Source organism: Fusarium phalaenopsidis (genome assembly GCF_050370095.1).
Source record: "Fusarium phalaenopsidis strain FUZ10S chromosome Unknown contig_32302, whole genome shotgun sequence".
Lineage (NCBI taxonomy): Eukaryota > Fungi > Ascomycota > Sordariomycetes > Hypocreales > Nectriaceae > Fusarium > Fusarium phalaenopsidis.
Window position 1 is genome coordinate 5,692,396 of NW_028145405.1, and position 23,294 is coordinate 5,715,689.

A 23,294-nucleotide genomic window follows, 5' to 3' on the forward strand; every position below is an offset into this window, starting at 1 on the left:
GTTAGCGCTCCGTCGGACAAAGAAACCTCCGAGGCGGGGTCAAGAAGGTGCTTCGCTGTGGGGTCACCTCCGTCAACTAAACCACCACTCACCATAGAATCCGGATAAAGAGCATCACTTATTGCGCGATTGCATATGACCGATAGTGAAGCTACGGGTGGAGAGGCTGAGAGGCTGCTGAATCCCATTGCCTGTGGCCACTGTCGGCAGAGGAAGCGCAAGGTGAGATCCAATACTGATATGTCAAGAGATCGACTTCATCCCTGCTAACGATGATTATCCCAGTGTGACCGACAACTGTAAGTGTTGTTACTCTGGCATTGGGTACTGTTGCTAACACTTTGAATCATCCTAGACCACACTGCCTACAATGTAGTCATGATCCCTCCAACTGTCACTACCCTGAACAAAACAAGAGGTACAACCCAAGCACAAATGAGAGTTGGCAAGGCTAATTACACTCAACAGAGGCATTCCCATTGGATTCATCACCCGGTTAGAAGCTCGTCTTGCCGAGACGGAAGAGGCCCTCTTTCAAGTTCTCCAGTCACTTGAAAACAGCCCAGAAAATGCTCAGCTTTCTCTCAAACCCCCCTCACAGCGGAAGGCTGATCGGATAAGAGAGTGGGATACTCTACCGCTCAAGTCCCTGGATGATATAAAGACCTGGTTCCAGAGCAAGTCAGAGCCCGGCAACTCCATGGCAGTACCTTTGAGAGTTGCCCAGACGGAACTCAACTTGCCCACACAGAGAACGGTAGCTACCCCTGAGCTCTCGGCATCCGTTACAGATCCCCAAAGCTCTGAGAGGACGACGTCGCCTTTACAGGATATGGGCAGCGAGAGTCTGTTGGATACCACCTGGGAAGGTTCATCAGATACGACCATGAGCAAGGCGAAGAGCCTCGAGCAGAGACACCCCAACATATACTTTTAGTTTCCAAATCCACAGTGTCTTAAGAAACAACTAATACACCATCCGGATTTTTTATTCTGCTTCTTGCAGGGGCCGTTCTCATCAATACAGAACCCGGCTCGTATGAGTCTCTCACCACTCGTGGAATCCTACCTTTAGTGTTGAACTTGCTCAGGCCACTGTGGTTCGGGCTCCCGCTTTAGAGCTTGATGGCGTCTTGAAAATTTCTGATGCTCTGTGAGTCTATGTGATAAACAGCTGGAAATTGATAACATCATGTCCCATATAAGTAACTTAGTTATAGACCTCTGTTACATTCAAGGCTCTTCTGCTAATAACTGTCTAATTAAGGCTTGGGTCCAGTATACTTGAGAGAAAACAGTCCGCGTTCAATGCTATTCAGGACGATATAGCCCGACTTGAAGTAGGGGTAGACGCTCCACGCACCACGGAACGTCACTGACCCGGAGGTGTTATCGTCGAAAGGATCGCAGTCAAAGAAACCAACCTGCTCGAACTTGGAACCGGTGGGATCTTCGGCGATGGAACTGACGTCGAGGATGCGCAGGCCCGAGGCGTAGTTGGACTGGTATGACAGGCCGTCCAGCACATACTGATTGTGGTCGATGGTGGTGACGGGAGCAGAGTACACTCCCGTCATCTTGGGGGCCCTGAGGTCCTTGACGTCCCAAACATATGTCTTTGTCTTTGAGTCGGGCGTCGTGCCGTCCATCTCATCGAGCTCGTCGTCGAGAAGGAGATAGCGCATGTCGCTCGTGGCGAGCCAGCCCTGGTGGGTATAGGCGCTCCAAGAGTAGCCCACGCGAGACAGTTGGACAGGCTTAGCCTTGTCTGTCACGTCGACGATGGTGAGTGAGTCCTCGTTGTAGTTGAAGCATATCTCGTGGCCGTTAAAGGCTGTGTCAACACCATCGTACACGACACATTGTGCGTCGTGGACGTACCCGTCACGGGACTCGCATCCAACATTGACTGGCTTGGCCGGGTTGGACACGTCGATCATGTAGAGGCCACCTCGGCAGTTGGCAGCCGAGCCCGTGCCCACCGCGTAGATCATGTTGGTGTCCGGGTTGGCCACGATGTTGTGCGAGTTGCCGACTCCGTTGAAGAAGGCGGTCAAGTCAGAGGTGATACTGAAGGTCTTGGGGCTGCTGGGGTTGATGCTGAGGAGCTTCTTCAGATCAAAGACTTGGATGCCGTGGCGGCTGGCCTCGGCGCCAATGTAGACGTGGTCGCCGATGACTTTCATGTCTCTCCAGTCCGAGTTGACAGTCTGGGTTGGCAGACGGCCGAGGTAGACGATGCTGCCGTCCGACTTGATCTCGGCAAAGGCTGTGCCGTCGCTCTGGCCGACGATGGCAAACTCCCTACCAGTCGCGGATGTCCATCCTATTAGAGTTTTTGTCAGCACATGGACCTCGAATCGTCGAAACACATACCCCAGATGTCATTGCCCATGCGGGTTCGGCTGCCCATGTCCTGGTGGCTCAAGAAGGCCATCATGTCGACGTTGTTACAAGAATACTCTCCGGCCTTTCCGTTGACGCACTTGGTCACAGCCATGGCCCGGTACTGATCTTCGTCAAAGGCACCTTCGTCACGCATTTGCGCCCATTGATCTTGCTTGACGCTCCTGAGGGTTTCCATCTTGGCCGACATGGCGCTGGCGCCAGTGGCAGCAACAGTCGCCAGTGCGAGTCCGGAAACAGCAGAAAACCTCATGGTGACGGGTTTGAGGAGAGGAAGCAAGAGAAGGGTCTATGAAGCGGTGGATGAAGATAACCCTCCAGAAGGATGGGTTGTCTTCTAATATAGACGCCGAGTCTTCTGTCCCAGCCTTTCGAGTGTTATTATTATCCAGCTCTCGAGGATTTCAATGAGGCAGGTGAACAACTCTTATCAACGACTTTCCAATTCAGGAAATGGATGCCATTCACGCTGCCTCCGAGGGAGGACCTGAGTTATCGTGGTTCAGCCAATCATGCCAGCCGGGTATCTACTTAAACTCTTGGCCTATATCACTAGTTTATTGTGTTACACTCGGTAAAATCACCTCCCTGATCTAGATAGAGACCGATCTTCAAAGGTCCCTCCCCGCCCCGCCCCGCTCGGAGTGCCGTCGTATTCATCCTCGGGTCGTCGCTGAGTTCGGAAGTTTGGCCGTGGCCTTGTCAAAAAGCATACAAAACCACACGGATCAACTAGGTGAATGAGGAAGGCCACATCCAAGATCTGCATTATATCACCTAGATTTGGGATATCATGTCGGTGACTGTCACTACTCCAGCGGCAATGCAAGCGATGGATAAGCTTATCATGACAATCTGCAAGGGCTAATTTAAATCACGAGCCCGAATTCTCTGATGGGTCTGATTGGATGTGTATATTTTTGGTTTCGTCAGGTCCCCACGACAAGAGAGGAGCGAGAAGGATATTCTAGAACCAGCACACGCCGGATTATCAAAAATACGCACCATGACAAGGACCTGCCTGAAACTCGGTCCGAACGAATTCACATACACACCCCAGTCCAACAGCCGTGGTAGCACACTATTGTCTTCAATGTTGATGAATATGTCAGTAGCGTTCGGACCTATAACGCATATTCCCGATGCACCATGTTACTATTCTCCTTTCAAACATGGTATACTTCCATCCGGGAAACAAAGATGCACAGCCACTGTGTTAGCATTGGGATATGATGTTATGATGCGTTGACAATGTGTTCTTTATTATAGTTGAAGCCTAGCCCTTGATGGGTTAACTGAGCCAGAAGATCGAGACTGCGTACTGCGCTGCTGAAAATGTGCCATGGCATCTAACTATGCCCGCACTAAATTATACTCCGCGAGCTTGCCACGATGATCTCTTGCAGAACCCACGTGCGCCGGAACCAGTCCCGCCGTAACAACTTTTCAATCGCGGAGATTGTCTCCCTGGAGAATGGCAGCTTGTGGTCAGGGCGATACCAGTCAGACTCGGTCGCATCCGGGGATGGGACCCAGTTGTCCTCCACTGACACTACCTGCTCACCGAGATGCCGGGGCGTATCGAATGCTTCACTGCTGTCTTCGGAAGCAGGACCAAGCCAGGCAACAATTCGAGGAGCCCGTGAAAAGATGTCGGCTAGTCTAAAGATATGAACGTGTTTTTCATCGGGGTTAGATCTATCGACGCAGAGGGCATCTACCCAGAGGGTCCTGACCGTTTTCTCGCGGCTGAGATGCCGCAGAGCGCTGGCCAGATCCTGATCGATGTCGAGGTATGAAAAACCTTGAGGCTGGGAGGGACACTCAATAAGTGCTTGTAAGGGATCCTATGTCGATCCCCGGGCATACGATATAGCCTCAAAACTTAGAGAATATTGGTCGTTGTTGTCAGACCGAGTGTCTTCTGCCAAGTATTGATAGGTCGGATCAGGATGTGTCCACGCCGCTTTGAGCCCGTTGGTCCCAGCGAAGCTAAAGATGTAACTCCCCGTTGAAGTTTGAAACATTTTCCAGCCCAGTGGAAGCGTGTTCTTCAGCTCATCATGCATGATTGGTCTCTTCCTTTCACTTTTCGGCGCAGGAAGAGCAGCATGGAAGATTCGAAGCTTGATATCAACTTCGAAGGAGCCTGGGAGTAGCTCAAACAATCTGATTTCTTTCTGGGGGTCTTTGAGCTTGGTGTGAATAAATTTTGAGAAAGTGGGCGGGTGGTTCTAAGGCATTGGCTTGCTTGAGCTGACATCTTCTAGAGGAATTGACATGATGTGTTGCTTAGAGGTTTAGCGTTGCGAAAACGTCATGTTTATTGTTTGAATGTACATGTCAGCTCAGCTGAGCTCGCAAGTGCGACCTCGTGTATTCTGCGCTCTGGCGTTTCGGCATCCATTGAGCACGAATGTAGGACAGTCTTTACAAACTACACAGCCGCTACAGTGGATAAGGCGTCCTCGGATCAGACCGACATGAGTCAATGCTCCCTAAGAGGCGTGGAACGCTGATGGTGGAAGTGGAAACATCCATGCCTGACGTGCTTGGACAAGGATAGTTTTGGAGATGATCACATAGAGATCTAAATGAAGCATTGCCATCGCTGGAAACGTGGAGAAACCACGAAAATCCTGTACGAGATGGAGACATCTCATATGCGCTTGGCGGTGAAATGAGATGGATCATGTCCTTGAGAGCTTGAGCCGTAGCGCCAAAACGCGTGAATCCACACATGCTAACCCCTGCACCAACGTTATCTTATCGTTATCCGGAGCGGAAAAGAGTGGCGCCGACACCCCACCTTGCAGACCAGATTTTTTGGTCTGCAAAATTTCGCGATAGCAAGTAAACCATCACCAAGTCGCCAAGATGAGGTACGTTTTTTGAAGCGCTCCCATGGGAGTAAATGTGATGCTGACTATTCGATCCTAGAGTTGACCCGTGTTTCTTCTGTGGTCGCCCATCATACCCTTCCAAGGGTATCACCTTTGTCAGAAACGATGGTACGTGCCTCTCGGGATCTCTCAACTATGTCGACTCGCTCACACCGCTGCAACAGGAAAATCCTTTCGATTCTGCCGATCAAAATGCCACCGCAACTTCAAGATGAAGCGTAACCCCCGCTCCCTCCGATGGACAAAGGCCTCTCGCGTCAAGGCTGGCAAGGAGATGGTCTGCGACAGCACCCTCCTCTTCGGCGCCCGCCGCAACGTCCCCGAGCGCTACAACCGCGACCTGGTGGAGAAGACCATCGTCGCCATGAAGCGCATCAGCGAGATCCGCGCCCGCAGGGAGCGCGTCTTTTACAAGAAGCGCATGGCCGGCAAGCGCGCCCGCGAGCTCGCCCAGGCACGCAAGCTCGTCTCCGAGAACGAGCACCTGCTCCCCCGCCTCCGCGGCAGCGAGATCAAGAGGCTCAAGGAGGCCAACGCCGAGGCCGGTATGGAGGTGGAGGAGGAGGAGCTGGTCGCCAAGAAGCACGAGGTCAAGGTCTTTGGTGGCGAGGCGCGCAGGGTCAAGATCCAGGTCCCCGACGAATCCTCCGACGATGGCGAAGACGACGACGGACAGGACGAGATCCAAGACGAGGAAATGGAGGTGTATTAATGCCTTGGCGCATCTGGTCGGGGGCTGGGGTTCTTTCTTTGAGCAGCATGTTGTCTTTTCTTGCAGGAATGGTCTGGGTGTTCAAAAAATCCACATGCATGTTTTCTGGTCCTTTGCGTATCTGGGAAGATTTTAGAGGCGCCTGGAATAAAAGAGTCAAACGCAACAGCTTGGGTGCAATTCCCTTGCTACGACATATATGCTCCTGATGATGGAAATATTGTCTTGAGTGGTGATTGACGATGTCGAGAAGGCGGTGTATGATCGCAAACACATGGCAACCTTGGAACCCACTCTAGGAGCCTGGTATATATCTGTCAAGAAAGCATCAGTGAACCTTGGTATTTCTTCTTCAACTGCTTCAACTGCTCTTCGGATCGGTTTTCCTACGGCATCTCTAAGAGTGCTTCGAACTGCATGTCCTGGTCCCAAAGAGAGCTTATTGTCAGTCCCGGGTAGCACACCATAGTAGCCGTTGAACCACCATCAACCTATCCAGATTGACATCTAGGATCATCCAGAACATGAGAGGAAAACTGAAATGGTTAAAAACACAGCGTATGGTCATCATGGTCCCATGGGTGGTGTTCTGAAGACCGAGACATCGTTCGGGAGCTAGAATGATATTGAGTGTTGGAAATCTTGTGAAAGACTACTATCCAATCGTTGTTCTCTTACATTTGGTAGGCCCTGGTTATGAGAAGTATTTAACCGAATTGAGAACACTTTCAAGACCAGTCCGTATTCCAATTCACCAGCAGTGTGGTTAGCTGGCTTGCAAGACTTTCTGAATGTTGAGTCCTGCAAATGATCAATGAACCTTTCAACAGGAACTCTTCTGCTAAATGAACATAATCAGACCTCAGATATGCGAGTACCATGAATGTTTTGACAGAAAGCCTTAGTCCAGATATTGGAGACCGGGATAAAAGAAACAGGGTTGACTTGAGAGCTGTTGGCCTAGAGATGATAAAGACATCAAACCCCCTCGAAGCACAGCTTTGAACGGATCACATTTTCTTGTTCCCAATATCATGTTGTAGCAAAGGCTGATGAAAATTTGTCCAGAAAACCTAGATGATTCATTATGATTCAGGCCTCGTCCTGAGATGAAACCAGACAAACCAACATGGAAAAGAAAACCGGAATGGAGCATTGGTGGCAAAATAAGGGGTCATCAACAACCTAACGTATGATTTCCAGTCACAAACTGAAGGCTGAATAATGGCTGCAACTTGCAAGAGTCTTTTTAAGTAACCCCTCGGTGCTTTTACGTGATGAACAACTCATTGCTTCTTCTTCAACGGCATCATGCGTCATGACTGGGCTCATGGGCTACGGAGTCATGGAAGATGGATCTAAAGAACCCCTTTGGCTAATATCTAGTCTGGATCTTTCCTACTGTGTCGGCCAAGCCGATGTGGCGGGTCTTGTAGGTTCGGTTCTCGCAAGGTTGCACGGCTATCGGTCCACTCAACCTGGAACCTTCACAACTCCTTCTCCAATAGAACAAGGGGAATCTAAGGACAATGGCCTTGATGTCTCAGAAACAGGGAATATCACCTCGTATAAACCTTGCATTGTTATTGATATCAAATACCAACATCATATGGTCAAGGTTGGTGAGCCGAAAGATGCTACGGGTCAGTGACATAAAGAGCCGACCCCAGCATCACGTAAAAGATCCGATCTTGCATGCCTGAGATCGGAGACTAGAACAGCCCTCTTGGCAAAATCCTTTTGTGCGCCCTCCCCAGCCGAATAGCCGTCGTCACAGGGCAACAAAGACCCTGTTTGTTGCTATTGGGTCAGGCAATGGGTGACAAATGCTAATCTCCAAAGCAACCTTCTCGGGATCTTGACCCGGTAGTCCGTTAGATTTCTTATAGATGGCCTGGCCCGGCATCAGTATCTGGCCTTGCATTACGGTAGCGTATCAGTAGAGGTCTCGACAGTATAGCAGCATCACCATTCATTCTAAATCAACCTTCTCACACAGTTATGAGGCGCCAAGAGGAGCATTCGCCTTCTCCAGAGGCAGAATCTCAACGAAACGCATCACCATCCGCCGAAGCCCCTGATGGAGGTTATGGATGGGTCGTCACGACCTCGGTGGCCATCGTCAATGGTCATTCATGGGGCATCAGTGCAGCCTACTCGGTCTTTTTGGCTCACTACCTGAAAGAAGGCACCTTTCCTGGCGCAACGGCGCTCATGTACGCAACCGTCGGTTCTCTCAGCATTGGCGTCACGATGCTCATCTCGCCGCTCGTCACCATCTTCGTTCGGGAGATAGGGACAAGACCGACTATGGCCATTGGTGCCGTTCTTCAAGCTCTCAGTCTCGTCTGCGCGAGTCTTTCGACGAAAATCTGGCATCTATTCTTATCTCAGGGCGTTTTATTCGGCATTGGTATGGGGCTGCTCTTCCTACCTTCTTACGGCATCATCTCTCAATGGTTCACGAAACGACGCGCCTTGGCCAACGGTATCGCCATCGCAGGTGCAGGACTGGGAGGTCTCACGTATTCGCTTGCGGTCGGGGCAATGATTCGCACATTGAGTTTGGAGTGGGCGTACCGAATCCTCGCCATCGTCTCTGCTGTGGTAAACATCGTCTGCTCGCTCCTCATCAAGACTCGATACGGTGCTACGGGGGCACGGCAACTGGCCTTCGACACCTCCCTCCTCAAGAAAAAAGAGTATCTCTGGATCCTGGGATTCGGTGCATTTAGCATGCTCGGATATTTCGTCCTCATCTTTACGCTCGCAAACTACGCCAACGTGATAGGACTCAACTCTTCCAAGGCTTCCATGATTCCCGCCTTCTTCATGCTGGGCCAGGCTATCGGTCGACCTTGCTTGGGATGGCTCAGCGATCGATACGGTCGTCTCAACATCACGACCCTCATGACTTTTATGACGGGTGTCTTCTCACTCGCAATCTGGGTAAACGCCAAAACGTTCGGGGTACTCATCACGTTCGCCCTCGTCGGAGGACTCTCGGCTGGTATATTCTGGGTCAACGCAGCGCCCGTCATCGTCGAGGTAATGGGAATCGAGAATCTAGCTTCAGGATTGAGCATCCTCTGGGTAGCGATGGTTGTCCCTTCAACATTCAGCGAGCCGATTGCTGTGGAGATTTATCTAGGCACGGGAAGTTACCTTGGAGCGCAGCTGTTTACGGGCTTCATGTTTGTAGCTGCGTCTCTGTGCATGTTGGTCTTGCGCGGATGGCAGATGAATAGAGGGAGAAGAAATGACGACGGGACATTTACATGCTTTGAGGAACATCATGGCGAAAGGAAAGAAGCTGGGCAGAAGACGGTGTCGTTGCTCAAGTGCTTCAAGTGGGAAAAGGTGTAAATGGCCAGCGACGCTTTACTTCAACATGTAATTAAGAAAAGGGATTTGGGTTCGGACGTAAATGAATACCTGTATTATAGAGGTTAAGGCATCCCATACTGAATAAAAAGACCACAAAGTCTGGTACAGATATGCAACATGGTATTGATTGACGAGGTCCGTGAAGAAGTTACAGGCTACAACCCTGCAGAGCTGGCGCCTACAGCTACCACAGCTGTGGATGAAATGAAGAAAAAGACCATCAGGCAGTTGGACATACAATTGAAAAGTATAATGTAATTGAAGAGTACTTCGTCCTTTCAGGCCCGAAGCATTTCCGTGAATCTCGCAGCGCAGCTGTGCGTTATTCCTGCAGCTCTCACACCTGTGTTGAGACAAAAGGCCCTCTGATGAAAGTGGCTAGGCTCAATTTCTAGAACAAGTGCAATAAACCAGGCGGCAATTTTTACTCGTCCAGGATAATGTTATCCCGGTCAGGTCTCGCGACCAGCTCGTGGTCTGACTCGCTGGACCTCAGCTCGCATCGACAACTCACTAACTGAGGCCAGCAAGTCCTCGAGGCTGCATCCGCAAGGCCATGAAAAGGTATGGGATCTCTATGCAGCAAGCACGATAGGGACGACAACGAGCTGGCGCCGCGCCCGGCGCGGGCCGTGAGTGCGGCGGATGTGGCCGCTCAGACTACGGAGATGTTGGAGAGGAGGGCTACGCAAAGGGTTACCGAGACCGTCGCGGTCGCGGTGTCTGTCTCCACGGATCCGAAGGTCGTTCGCATTGATCCTCCACCCATCGTGGTTCCAGTTGATGCGTCGCCCAATGCGGCTCCTGTTGCGGCTCCCGAGCTGCCGTCGCAACCACAACCTACAGCTCGGGGAACCATCAGGATGTCACGTCTTCAAGCCGACGTCATATCAGATGGACTCATGGCAGGGTCAGTTGACTTCACCAACGTGTCCAACACTGTTGGCACCCGCCAGGTCATAGTCGATGAGCCAACCAACGATGTTGGGACCACCCGACGAGCCACAACTCGGAGGAGTCATGCAGAGGTTTCACGATCGCCAACCTCGTCGCGGACCAGTCATCCCATGTTCGGACCGAGACCAGAGCCTTGGAAGTCGACAGGAGCTAAGCAAGAGGGAACCGTTGGCAGTTCTGTGCCTACACCCGCGCCTGCACCTACACCTACGGCTTCAGCATCAACACCGAAGACAGAGAGCCAAGCAAGATCGGATTCCTTTTCACGGCCTTACCAAGAGTTGCCATCGTCGCCGGTTGAGTCATCTCCCGGAGAGAAAAAGCGATACGTTTCTTCCTCACTAGGATGGGATGAAGCAGTAGGGAATTTCCATTCAGGAAATGCACCATCGAGAAATGCATCGTCAAGAAATGTTCCGTCAGGAAATACTCCGTCAAGAAATGCTTCGTCGGTCAATACTCCGCGTGTCAAGGCAAACAGCACTCGATCCCGTAAACCCCTACTTAGGAGCAATGTGTTTTCGGGTCATGAGGATACTGTCTTCTCGGTGGCCTTCTCTGCCGATGGGAATCAGCTCGTGTCGGGATCTGAGGATAAGAGTGTTCGCATCTGGGACCTGTCCAACAAAAGCCTCCAGAAGACCATCAAACTACACTTTGGTGCTGTTCGAAGTGTTGCAGTATCTGCAAAGGACGACACATTGGCTTCGGGGTCGTTGGATCAAACGATCCGATTGTGGGAGCTGGCTTCACCTACTTCTCCATCCAAGACCTTCCTCGCCCATGCGAATATCATGTCGGTGGCCATCTCAATAGATGGCCGTTACCTCGCATCGGGTGCGCACGATAACCTCGTCCGGGTGTGGGATCTCGAGAGTGGTGACCTAAGTCTGGAGCTATCAGGTCATGGCTCTTCAATCGCCTCGGTTGCCCTGTCACCTGATGATCGATACCTGGCCTCGGGGTCTCTTGACATGACAATACGCCTCTGGGATCTGAAAGGAAACCTTGTCGAAACTCTCGACGACCATATCGGCTGTGTTCATGCCGTGGCTTTCTCGCCGAACAACTCACGCCTGGCATCCGGCTCATCCGACAAGAGAGTCATCCTCTGGGACACGAGACCTGGCAAACAGATCAAGCAACTTCTCTGCCTGCGCGGCCACACCGACTTTGTGTGGTCCGTTGCCTTTACTCACGACGGTGAGCGTTTAGCATCTGGTTCGGCCGACAAGACCATCATGATATGGCACGTAGGGACTGGCGAGAAGATACATGTTCTCCGGGGCCATGAAGATGCCGTCTTTTCTGTGGCTTTTTCACCCTCTGCGTATCGGCTTGCGTCAGCTTCTAAAGATAAGAATGTACGTGTATGGGAGGCGGAGGAAGACTAATCCCTAACATCGAGGGCGCAAGTGTGAGGCTGAGGGATGGGTACTGTGAGAGAGGATGCAACCCCTGGTGCAGATGACTCGGCGGCGGGAAGTGGGATGCTAATTTGGCTGATGACGGTGTGAAGAGGGTTCTTCGGTTATATCGATATACCTTTTTACTTGAGCAGGCAGCAGTGCAGCTGGGTAGATAATCCAATTGCCTCCTGCCTACTACACAGCATAGATAGTCCATGCCTGTGACAGTGATGCTTTCAATCGAGTTTAATGGATTGGTTCTCAATGGTGCGCGGCCGCCTGGGCATGGGTGTTAGCGGAGGGCGAACCACGTCAGTCTCTCCTAGGAGGCGTTCAACTCAATCGCGTTGGATCTTCGGTCAAGGTACTGTAAGCAAGCAATTAGAATAAAGGAAAGCGGCAGTTGGTGCATAATCGAGCCAACGATGCATGGGAATTTCGCCCCGTCATACGTCGTCTTTCGTTAAAGCGAGAGCAATCCAAGGGGCATTCTCTACACAACTGTGAGGACGAGTGTGGGGGGGTGCATGAGATCGCTCCAATCACCGGCCTTAGAGCGGACATGGGCTGGAAGCCACAGCACGACTGTGTTCCAAGGCTGAGACTTTGTGGTCCTCTGCCAAGGCGACCAGGCGGTAAGGTCAAACTTCATCTCAATGTTGGTAGGGAGTTTTTGAGTAGCTATATAATACCGGATCTTTCTTCCTTTACATTTGCGATGTTTTCATTCTTCATCCTCCCTCTCATGGTTGATCTACTCAATTCATTTCACTTTCTTGTGCCGTAAAAAGCATTGATATCCACGATGGCCATTCCTCACTCTCCATCTTCACGGCACTCTACACCCCCAACCAGACATACCACAAAGAGCCTCCCATACAGGCATGTTTCGGCCGGATCATATAGCTCGTCCACAGCGGCGGGTTTGACTGGTACCAAACGGAGCAGGCCGGGGACCCCTGTCTATCGTCAATTGCCATCTCGCTCCCGCCAAGAGAGCTCTGGCGTGCACAGCTACATCACTCCAGCTTCATCAGATGATGGGTTGGATGACAGTTTTGAAGACTCTGACAGTGATGAATCTGATGTCGAGTCGTGCTGTGGAGACCAATCCGATGCCAACATTCTGGTATTACCTGAAGACCACAAGTTCCAACAGGCAGTGCAACCACTCTTGGACATCTCCTTCAAGAGAGTCCAGGAGTTTATAGACATTGCGCAGTACACTGCGCCACCAGAAAAACAAGAGCCGCCTCGGAAACGTTCACGGCCATCGGACTGGCAGTCAGAGCCCACAACCTCAAACCATCAAGAAAGCAGCGACGATGAATTCGTCGTTGTTTCGCCACCAAGGGGAACCTTTCACTTCTCCTGCCCCTTTTACGCATCAGATCCCCAAAAGCATCAACAGTGCCTCAAAAAGCACCACCTGGTGATGCCTGAAAATGTCATCAGACACGTGCAGCGACATCACATGAGGCCTCCCTACTGCCCTATATGCTCTCGGGTGTTCGACTCTGCAAGTCAGTGCGACAGCCACATCCTCAAGAGAGGCTGCGAGCTACAGGAATTGGTGCTACCTGAAGGCATCAATTACTATCAGAAAGCCAGGCTGGCAAGGGACGACAAGCCGCATCTCAGCAACAAACGGCGTTGGGAGCAGATCAATGCCACGGTTTTCCCCAACGAAGAGTCGGTTTCTTCACCGTACCTGAGCAAAGGATTGGGACTAGAAGTTTCCATGGCCCGGGATTACTGGAAGCAGCACGGCCAAACAGTCGTTTCCGACTTCTTGAAGAAACAAGGGATGCTAGAGGAGGCTGGGCAGGATGATGAGATGGCCCAAGCAGCGTTGTGCAAGTTGACATTGGAGAATCTCGTAGGGAAGATGGTGAAGGAACACAATAGCGTGTGAGAGAGGCTCAAATTGTGGTTGTGTTGGGCAAAGGATGTAGCGACCAAGTACTAGGTAGTTTTGGCCAATACCTTTTCTCTACCCTGGGTCGGGATGGCTTCACGAGCATGTTGTGGGCAAAAGATAGAACAACAAGATGTAAATAGCATAACTAATAGACAAGTTCAAACGTCCAAATATACTCTAGGAAATATCCGAAATATTGCTCCTCCAAGTCACAGCCTAGGGTAAAAATGCCCCGTCAATGCGACGGCGTCATTCCATGTACCCCGATCCTGGGTCTGTATAGCCGAAGCCAGAGCCGTTACCCAAGGCCGAGCTCAGCTCATCGTCATCGTCATCCCCATCAACGCCCGCGTCAGGACCCATCCCGGGATTAGCAAAAATGTTTTCATTGCCCAAGTCCCAAATCGGATTGCCCAACATGTCCTGCATCGAGCCGGGCCACGCCTGTAGAAGCGGGTCGAGGTTGTTCAACTCGCCCAAGGAATTCTGCTGAGCAATAGGGTTCTGCTGGCCGATAGGGTTTTGCTGGCCGATAGAACTCTGGCCAACGGGACTCTCTGGGTAGAGTAGAACCTGATCTGGCAGGGCAGGAATCGACCGGCCAGTCGCCCCGTGTGGGCCGTGCCCGGCGGAGGGACTCATGCGAGCCTGAGCCAGCGGGTGGGGCCTGGCTGGAGCGTTCATCGCCCAGCCACTGGAGGCCTGACCATGTCCGACTTGGGGATTCGTCTGAACCTGGGCCGGTAGCGCCCCTCCTCCAGCAGTCGGGTTGGAGCCATAAGGCAGGTTGGACTGGTTCATCCGAGCCTGGGCCTGCATGCGCTGCATGGTCGGGTTATTGATTCCCTGGCCAGCAACCGAGTTGGCGCGCATGCCAGGCGGAACTTGAGGTCGCCTGGTAGTTGGCGCCGAGGGCGGGGCCGGAGCCGGAGCCTGAGCGGCGATCTGGCCCGGGGACAAGCCGGGAGCCAGTGGGGTCATGGTCGGGATCGCCATGGCCGCCGGGGTGGAAGTCGGGGCGGAATTTGGCGGGGCCAGATCCCGCGAAGCAAGCCGCGAAGCCACGGTGGGGAGATTAAAGATGGCATTGTTAAACATGCTCCTGAGCGGCTCTGGTACCCCAGCAAGGGCACGGCGCGCATTGCGGCGGAGGATATCGACGATGCTCTCAAAGAAAGGGGATGCAGGACGTGGCACCCCAGGGAACAACTTGTCCCATGCCTTGAACCACTTCTCCTCGTCAGAACCGCGTGGAAGCCCCTTGAGATTCTCATAGTCGGTCTCGAAACAGAGATTCGCGGGGTCGATTTGGAGAAAAATGTATCCGGCTTCCATCATGTCGACAAACTGGCATCCGTCTCTGATGTGCTTATTCTTCTCGCTTTCCGCCGTGGCCCCCTTGAACTGGGTGCGACAGTTGGGGCAGTAGTGCTTTTGAAGAACGTGGGCTCGAAGGATATGTTGGAGGACGCGATCCCAAGTGGTCAGCTTGATGGGTTCGCAGGCTGCGTGGAGCACAGGATCCAACTTATGAAAAGGACATGCGAATCTCTTTTCGGTGGATACATTGGAATTCTGGGTGTCGTTATTTTGGTTGGAACCTCCACCATTATCGCCGTGACCGCCGTGGCCGCTGCCGCTGCTGGCTCCATTATCGCCGGGAGGGGCATTGTTGTAGTGGCCATCGCCCTGGTTGTTCGACCGATGCTTCTTAGGCTCGGATCCTCCACTTCCGCCGCCAGTGCTCTGTCGCTTGTGACCGCCGCCGTAGACATGTGGGTCGTACCCAGCACAAGATGAGACTTGTCTGTTGACGTCGACATCGGTGCCATCGTTTTGGCAAGGGGAATCGGCCGAGGGCTTGGGATGTTCGAATGCCTCGGAATAAGCTGCCGACATGCATTCGAACAGCCGGATGGCGACAAAACTGAAAGCAATGACATTGTAGTAAAGCTTGTAGCCTAGACATCCCGGTAGCTGTTAGCATGGTTCAATTGCCACAATGCCCCTGCGCGACGGCAGCCACTCACCATTCTCGTCAAGAACAATGGTCCCGGTGTAGCTTGGGACGAAAGCCTTGTTGGTTGGTTTGGTCACTGCATTCCCAAAAGTGATGCTGGACGGGGCAATGTCCTTCTTTTCCACCTCGTCTCGCCACTCGATCTGTTCGAGGCCGACAGGCGGGATCTGCTGGTGATCATTGCTCTTGCCGATAACGCTGGCGAGGTTCATTCGGATAAGACTGGGTCTGGGGAGGGTAGCCACATGTGGCTTGCTCTGAACGGCGCAGATACCCATCGTGGAGAAATGCGACGGTACGTAATTTGGGGAATCGTTGTAATAGTTGTTTGGAGAATCACAACCTCTTGATGGTTGCAGCAACAGCCAAATGAATGAGGAAGAGACTGAACGCTGCGACTTGAAAAGAGGGAAGGAGAATGAAGAAACAGAGATCAAGGAGAAAGGGGGCATCGGCAGCCCATATCAATATCGGAGCCCATCACAGGTGCGTAGACAAAAGGATGGGGACCCGCTAAAAGGCAGAAAAAGGCGACAGACCAGACAACTCTGGCCGCCAGTTCTGGTCCTCTCCGGCGTACGGTTGTTGTACTGGGACTGGGAACTTGGCCCAGCTGTCAGATGGCGCAGCGAACGTCAGGTCGTTGGCGTGCGCTAGGTGAAGAAATAAGGTACCTCTAACCCTTTTCAACTGCTACTGTTTTGGCGGAGAAGGATTTTTCTACAATTAATAAAAAATTAGAGCTGATTCAATAATAGTAGCTAATGCTCCAACCGTCTTCTATATGTTATATTCTTCCTCTTATATTGCGTTTCTCCCCATCCTTATGACAAGACAAACATGTCTCCTGTACCTCTAGCGTTTTTATTCTTCTCGATGCCGTGGGGCAACGTCGAAAGCCCAGTGTTAGATGGGTTGGGTCGGGCAGCCAGTGGGAGCAGCGCGCAGGGAGGGCTTTCACGTTAAAGTTGGCCCTGGCCTCCTGGGGCTTAGTGCTGAGGACGCCCCCCTGGCTGGAAGATGGATCCAGCCATTCAAGAGCTTCCCCATCCTCAACTAGGCTCTGGAGCCATCGAAGATGACGTTGCCAAACACAGACGTGAAGACAGCCAAAACCCGAATCCAAGTCTTGGGAGCGAGGCCGCCAAGGGTCGAGGACAAGTCCAGACGGGAATCACGGCACCGAAAAGGTATTTTTCAACCTTTCTTTTTATGATCTTTGGAGTTGCGATTGATTTGCTCTGAGTAAAGATTCCATCTTGGCCATCTTCAAAAAGGGTCTCAGTGGCGGGCTCTTAGCTTGGCGACTTGGCAGCTTGGCGATCCGCCAGGGATGGGCGGACAGGATGGGCCCTGGTTGCGTCCCACATGATCGCCACAAGGCCCCGTGAGCTCTCACGCATAGCGGATGAAGCTGGGGACCGCAGACAGGTTGACTGCCCGTCCAGACTCCGATGTTTCGGAGGTTGATAGGTTCCAGTTGTCTTTAACGTGGGCCTCCATAAACGCCTTGACATGGTCGACCGCACACAGGTTCTACTGTACCCAGGAAACGTCGACTCCAAAAACGCCCAGGCCTGTCGTACTGTGGCGGGCCGTGACGTCGTCTCTCCATTCAGTGCTGTATCAATACGGGCTAGCAGATTTCACCTGTGGGAGACAAAGAGTGCCAGAAACAAAGACGGGTACTGTACTGTGACACGAGTCTTCATTGTCCTACAACTCCTGACATCCAATCATTGCCTCCATCCAGGGGTTGCAAAGATCTTGAAACACGCCGCCAACGGGGTGGCGTTTTCGTCAAGATTTCCCGTGGATGACTCCTGTTTGTCACTGCCCCGGACCCCATCATCGACGGTCCGCCGCTGGTGGAACGTCTCGACAATGCCCAGGTCGGAGGTGCCTCGCAATCTGCCTCCTACGACGGAGCGCACCTGCTCAGCCTCGTGCGCGAAACGACCGAAATGCGCACTGAATATCCGGTCAAGGTGTGATGAAGATGTTTTCCCGTTTCTCTTCTTTGTGTGGGGAGGCCTCCCTCAACGCGCCAAGAATCGACGCGACATGCTGGTGGCTCTGACACGCTTATCAACCTGCACTTCCCTTCTGGCCCTGATTGCATTTTCAACCCACGAATGCATCCATTGCACATTTTGCGTCGACTAAAAATAATCATGTCGGTTACTGTACTCCCTCGTACTTACAGAGCAGGTAAACATACGGTCTCGAAGCATCCATCACTGCGATCACTCCCCCTCCATTCCGCCGCCCGTCAGCAGCGACGTGGTCGAGTCCCTTGGGCAGAAACAGAAAATCAGGCTCGCCCCCGAAGCCTTTATTCTTTCGATTCCATCCGCTTCTGTTCCTCTCCATGGTGTTGTTGAAGTACCGAAAAATTTTCACCATTCTAGCGTCAGCTGTTTTTTCGACACCTCTCGTCGTGCTCCCGAGTGATCCCATCGCGGCATCAGCTAAGGACGTCACAGCGACAAATTCAGCCCAGCTCGACTCAAGACCGAACGCCGTCACAGCGCATTCGTTTACGCAGAACCCACGAATCGACGTCCAAACAGATGATTGAGCCCATGGGACACCGACCTGAGACGGCTGAGTCGAGCTGAGTCTCAATAGACCCCAAGAACCTCGCGTCGCCAGCATCGGCCTTCCAAAGGTCAACAAGGCTGTCGCTGCTTCGGACTCGACCGACACCCACTTGGTCTCGAAACCTGAAGCTGAATTAAGCGGCCCTGCAAGCGACCGGCATGCCAAGTACGACGCGGACCGTAGGTACAGCCTAGAAGCCCTTGGACCTGGATGTCCCAATCAAGGGGCAGGCTGTCTTCCCTCAAGTGACACAACCATTGCAGATGGAATCTGGCGCAACTCAGGCATCTTCATTTTCCTTTACCCTTCAACAAGCATGCTGTACGGCACTGGGTTTCTTGACACATCGCAGATACTTCAATCCCTTGTCGGAAATGACGGGTGTGGAAGGGGGTTGAAATGAAACCTCGCAGTCGCAACCTCACGACCGAGCCCGGCGCCTATCGATTCGTACTACACGGACGACCGAGTGGAGTTGTAACAATATACGAACTTCAAAGCTCCAAGGAGGCGAGTCATGTCGGGATTGTGGCGATGCGACAGCTAGTGATGAAAGAGGACGCCAATCACGAGGGAAACATGGCGACGACTCAAGGCCCTACTTTGCCTCTACCCCAGCCCACAGCATTGACTGTGCGCACTGCAAGTTGCATTATACTCAATCCAGAAGTATTTATTGCCAACTGCAGTGTCCAGCGCTGTTTCCGCGCCCGGGATGCCAACAAGGAGTTCCCTGATCTCCTCTGTTCAATTATCAGGTGGTTGGCCCATACAACGCCCGCGGTGTCTCGCCGAGTGCTCAAGGGCGACTTAATGACCGAATCGATTATGAATTGATAGAGGAGGATCAGCGATGAAGACTAACAGATGCCATCGACGAAGCTGGCTCAGAGGCCACATCTCAACTGGGCCCAGCAAGATAGTCGAGGAGGGCAATCGGGAAGATTTCTGGGTCTCTCTAAAGAAACCTGCCGGCTCTTTGGCTTCTCCCCCTTTTCATCGGTAGGCGACAGGGATACTCGATGACGAGTCGGAAACGCACAATGAGAGGCGAAACCCAAGGTAAACTCTCTTATAACTGACTGCAGTACGTGCATGGCGTAACTTTATCTACCTACATAGCTGAGTTGTAAAACCTTCTGCAAGGCAATGGAAATAATAAATACCTGACTGTGCACCGCTCTTTTCTTGTTTCTTAGCTTCTGACCCGGCGCTTGTCCTTTGACTCCGCCCCAAGCCCTACCGCCACTCATCTAAGAACACTTCACTCTTCTACTCTATCCCTCGGCTCCATCGAAGACGTATCCCTTTGGGGCATTTTGAACACCGGCATCGTATCCCCCCAGAGACCAGCAAGGCCAGTCAAGAAGTCCAATGACTGAACCAATGCCCGGTCCCTCCAACAACATGGCTACCTACGAGCAACTCCAACGCGAGCCGGCTTCCAGGGACCTCTTCAGCAACAGGATCACACGACTACAAGGTCTACGCAATGCGCTCAAGGACTCGGCTTTCCTCGCGATAGATACAGAGCACGTCGCCATCACGAGCGAAAAGGACCGCATCCTCCATCAAGTCGGTCTCGCATATTTCCCAGCACCGGCACCAGATTCACCGACGTCACCCAATACCGACCGCCCGAATCTCAAGACTTTTGCGCAGCGAAGCAACTTAAGGGCCTAACTCTCAACATCAAGATAGACCAAGACAGACAAGACGGTCTTGTTCGCGCTGGGGGGCATATCGGCATGCCAGTTCGCCGCGCTCATCGCTTTGGCCAGGAGCGACAAGTTGACCTCGAAGGCCTCGAGGCTGCCATTCTGGATTTCATCCAGAGCTGCGACAAGAAGGCAAACCTCGTGATGATTGGGTTTGGGATGGCAGCCGAGTGGGAATACTTGTCCACATATTTCCCGCAAGCGATGCGCTTCTTTTCAGCCTGGGCGGATCTTCGTGACATTGCCAAAGATATAGCGCCAGTTGGGAATGTCGCCGCGCTTACATCTCTACTCAAAATCTTCAGGTACCACTGGCAAGATCTTAAGCCTGGCAGGGGGGATCTCGGCGGTGGCGTTGCTGACAACGCCGGAGATGATGCCGTAGCCACTTGCGCTCTGGCTGGTGCACTTCTCCTTCCAGAAAACCAGCAGAAGCTCAGGCTTCGACAAGAATGTGGCCGTATCGCTGGAATTTTCACCAAGAAGAAGGGTTTCCAGGTTCCTAACAGCAAGGAGCATCTTTTCACCGCAACGATCCGTACCCAAGGACCACTTCCACGCTCTCTCAATTCAGCGATGAAACTGGCCCGTCGGTTCTTTAACTACTCACCCCAGTCTATCGGATTAATGTCAGAGTACATGGGTTACATCGCGTTCAGAGATAAAGAGCAACTGGACCATTTCATCAATTCTACGCATAGAATTGCCTTGCCCATGGGCGGAACACTGAGGGTCAAGGACTATTCTCGGGAGAATGGGAGAATTAATCCCGAGAATAGGGACCGGAGGGAGAAACAAGAGCTCAGGGAAAGGGAGAGGTCCCAGAGGACTACAGATGAAGTTGAGGACTTGGAATGTCTGTTTTCTTCAGTCCTGGTGTAGTCAATTGGTATGGCTTGTCTAGGTCTCACTCGAAAAGTTCCATATATCATCACCCTCACTCTAATCAAGAAAGCTCGCCACACGTGAAACAGGCCCAAGTTCAATATCGTCCATGTATGAGATATCTGCTCCCCTTGAGAGCAAAGATCTTGCCGACTCGGTATACCGGCCTCGCATTTGTAGTGAGTAGATGTGATCCTGGAGCGAGGCCCCTCTTCGAGAACGGGTCAACCGGAATGACTTTCGGTTGTAGTATACACCAGCTACTACTGCAACAAAGGTGGGTAGGAGCCAGCAGAGGAGAAATGACTTTCCGGTGTAGAAGCTGGGGGGTAGAACACCGGGTTGCATGCTGAACAGAGCAGCCGTGGCCATCAGGGGTAAGAATAGCTTCGAGTAGTAAGCACCAGAGTTAGCCAACAGTAAAGGACTGTTCACTTATTACTTACTACACTGATTGCTGTCAAGGTCTTTAACAGTTCGCCCGTTGCCTGTTGCTGGACAGTGATCTCGTTGTCTTCCATGACGAGCTCCATTTCCAGCTGACGTTGTAAGTCTCTTAGATGGACAATCGGCCACTCCTCGTCGTCCCCTAAATAGTCGACATACCTCACGGGCAAGGCCCGCGCAAAGTTCTTGCTGCTGCTCGGCGAGGCGCTGAAGATCTCTCAGTCCATCAATGTGCTCCCCTATCCTTGCAACAACCCTAAACGGGGGGATTGGGTCCGGCCTGCTGCTTCTAGGTCGGAGGATATCTGATAAGTACGCTGCATCTCGGCTGCTGAATCTGTCCCAGACCTCGACTGACTTACAGATCGAGTGAATGGTCTGTCGTAGCACCCTGCTGGCTTCGTTTAGCATTTGCTGAATCCTTTTCTTTTGGGCTGGTGAGAAGCCGTCGTCTGTCGGGCGAGGTACGAGGGTCATGGAATCCTGGATCTATAGTTTGGACCACAATATGAGTTCTGTGGAAATGGCTTAAATGAGAACCGAACGCTTACATAGGGCTCTAACTTCAGCAAAAGTCTTGAGACTAGGTTCTGAAGAGCGTGCTTGACTTGCTTCAACCGGCACTCATAGACGACGAGGAAGTACTCTCTTGGAGTCCATATGGGAAGATCCGAGTCAACTGTTCCAGCTGCAAGAGGATCTGTTCTGAGGTCTTCCTGGGAGTGATAATACTCCACACTCTCAGAGGAGGAGTCTTCCTGATAGTATGTATCGATGAATAGATATGCCATCCAGGAATGGTTGTCTAGACCTGCTACTAGACACGAGATCTGCGCCTCATAAATGCAGACCCGAGAAATCCCTTCGGGTCTTTCTTCATCAATGTAGTTGAGTCGAAATGATCTTCGTAGGGGCTTATTCTTCTTCTTCCTTGGATCTTGCCGCAAGATATCTTCTTCGCGCCAAACATAGAATTGTAAATGGAACTCCAGTGCAAAAGAAAGAACTCCCCGTGGCTAGCAACATTATTAGCAAGTGGCTATCCAGTAAGCATCTCAGGAAGCTGAACGAACCGGGCGATGTATGCTGAGGGAAGTTTTAGAGCCAAGGTACTTGTACAAAAACTCGGTGAGGTACAGTGCTTGCTCAGGAGATGCAGTGGACAGTAAGACCATGATTATCCAACAGTCTGGGTTCATCACATATCTAGAAAGTAGGTTAGTGAGGTTCTGATATTATATCTCACACATGGGCCTCGTACAAAAGCCTTCTTTCAGCATCAGGTTGGCCATGGCAATTGTATCTCTAATCGATCAGGTAATTAGCAACCGAGTACACACCAATTCTCCGTTTTTCAACATACCGCCTTTTTCAGCTCGACCAACAGTTGGCTCGCGTTCAATATCCCAGGATTTGAGCGCCTGTATCCCGCGACAGCTAGTTGCTTGTTGGCCAGGCGAGACCTGTCATCCAGCAGCGCGACTGGCCTCTTGACGTTGTCTTCCAGGCCATCTTCCACTGTTTTCATGTTGCATCCGGCACACAAAGCTCGAATATCCAAATATTGATAAGTACTGGGTCCATGTGGTACATCACGATCATCCAGTACGGTCAAAAAACAGTCGATGAGTTCGTCGGCGGTGGTAGGCACATGGCTCGACGTTATTTCGGATCTGCCCACGACATATGGAATATTTTGTGAATCATAGGTTTGGGGTCGGCCGCTAATGAATTCCTCATTCCATTCGTATGCGGACGAATCGAGAATGACCAAGCTGGAAGATTGAATTGACGTAGTCATCTTGGCCAAGCCTTGCATGCCCCAGCAGAAAAGAGGACAGGGCAGGCCTTTCGAGTCGAGGGAAGTCTAATAGGCCGCGTAAGTGCAGGACCCGCAGCGTCGGTGAAGGCAGCTAGGACAGGTT

The 23,294-nt window shown here is 52.0% G+C and overlaps 6 protein-coding genes across 6 annotated transcripts; 4 read left to right on the forward strand and 2 right to left on the reverse strand.

The window, feature by feature from the left end:
- Positions 1-1,262: 1,262 nt before the first annotated feature.
- Positions 1,263-2,596, reverse strand: LRP88_09118 (uncharacterized protein; the record flags this gene model as incomplete). The annotated part of the gene is made up of 2 exons (XM_083245611.1): positions 1,263-2,326; positions 2,377-2,596. The coding sequence occupies 2 exons, from the start codon at positions 2,594-2,596 to the stop codon at positions 1,263-1,265; spliced, it is 1,284 nt and encodes a 427-aa protein (XP_083100105.1).
- Positions 2,597-5,283: 2,687 nt separating this feature from the next.
- LRP88_09119 (ribosomal protein L24e-domain-containing protein) lies at positions 5,284-6,021 on the forward strand (the record flags this gene model as incomplete). Its single annotated transcript, XM_083245612.1, has 3 exons — positions 5,284-5,288; positions 5,347-5,417; positions 5,474-6,021. The coding sequence occupies 3 exons, from the start codon at positions 5,284-5,286 to the stop codon at positions 6,019-6,021; spliced, it is 624 nt and encodes a 207-aa protein (XP_083100106.1).
- A 2,001-nt stretch (positions 6,022-8,022) lies between these two features.
- LRP88_09120 (major facilitator superfamily domain-containing protein) lies at positions 8,023-9,387 on the forward strand (the record flags this gene model as incomplete). The annotated part of the gene is made up of 1 exon (XM_083245613.1): positions 8,023-9,387. The coding sequence occupies one exon, from the start codon at positions 8,023-8,025 to the stop codon at positions 9,385-9,387; it is 1,365 nt and encodes a 454-aa protein (XP_083100107.1).
- A 689-nt stretch (positions 9,388-10,076) lies between these two features.
- Positions 10,077-11,759, forward strand: LRP88_09121 (WD40 repeat domain-containing protein; the record flags this gene model as incomplete). The annotated part of the gene is made up of 1 exon (XM_083245614.1): positions 10,077-11,759. One exon carries the CDS (start codon positions 10,077-10,079, stop codon positions 11,757-11,759), a length of 1,683 nt encoding a protein of 560 aa, XP_083100108.1.
- A 2,185-nt stretch (positions 11,760-13,944) lies between these two features.
- On the reverse strand, positions 13,945-15,993 carry LRP88_09122 (uncharacterized protein; the record flags this gene model as incomplete). Its single annotated transcript, XM_083245615.1, has 2 exons — positions 13,945-15,656; positions 15,726-15,993. The coding sequence occupies 2 exons, from the start codon at positions 15,991-15,993 to the stop codon at positions 13,945-13,947; spliced, it is 1,980 nt and encodes a 659-aa protein (XP_083100109.1).
- A 3,712-nt stretch (positions 15,994-19,705) lies between these two features.
- LRP88_09123 (uncharacterized protein) lies at positions 19,706-20,919 on the forward strand (the record flags this gene model as incomplete). The annotated part of the gene is made up of 2 exons (XM_083245616.1): positions 19,706-19,894; positions 20,017-20,919. 2 exons carry the CDS (start codon positions 19,706-19,708, stop codon positions 20,917-20,919), a joined length of 1,092 nt encoding a protein of 363 aa, XP_083100110.1.
- Positions 20,920-23,294: the final 2,375 nt, after the last annotated feature.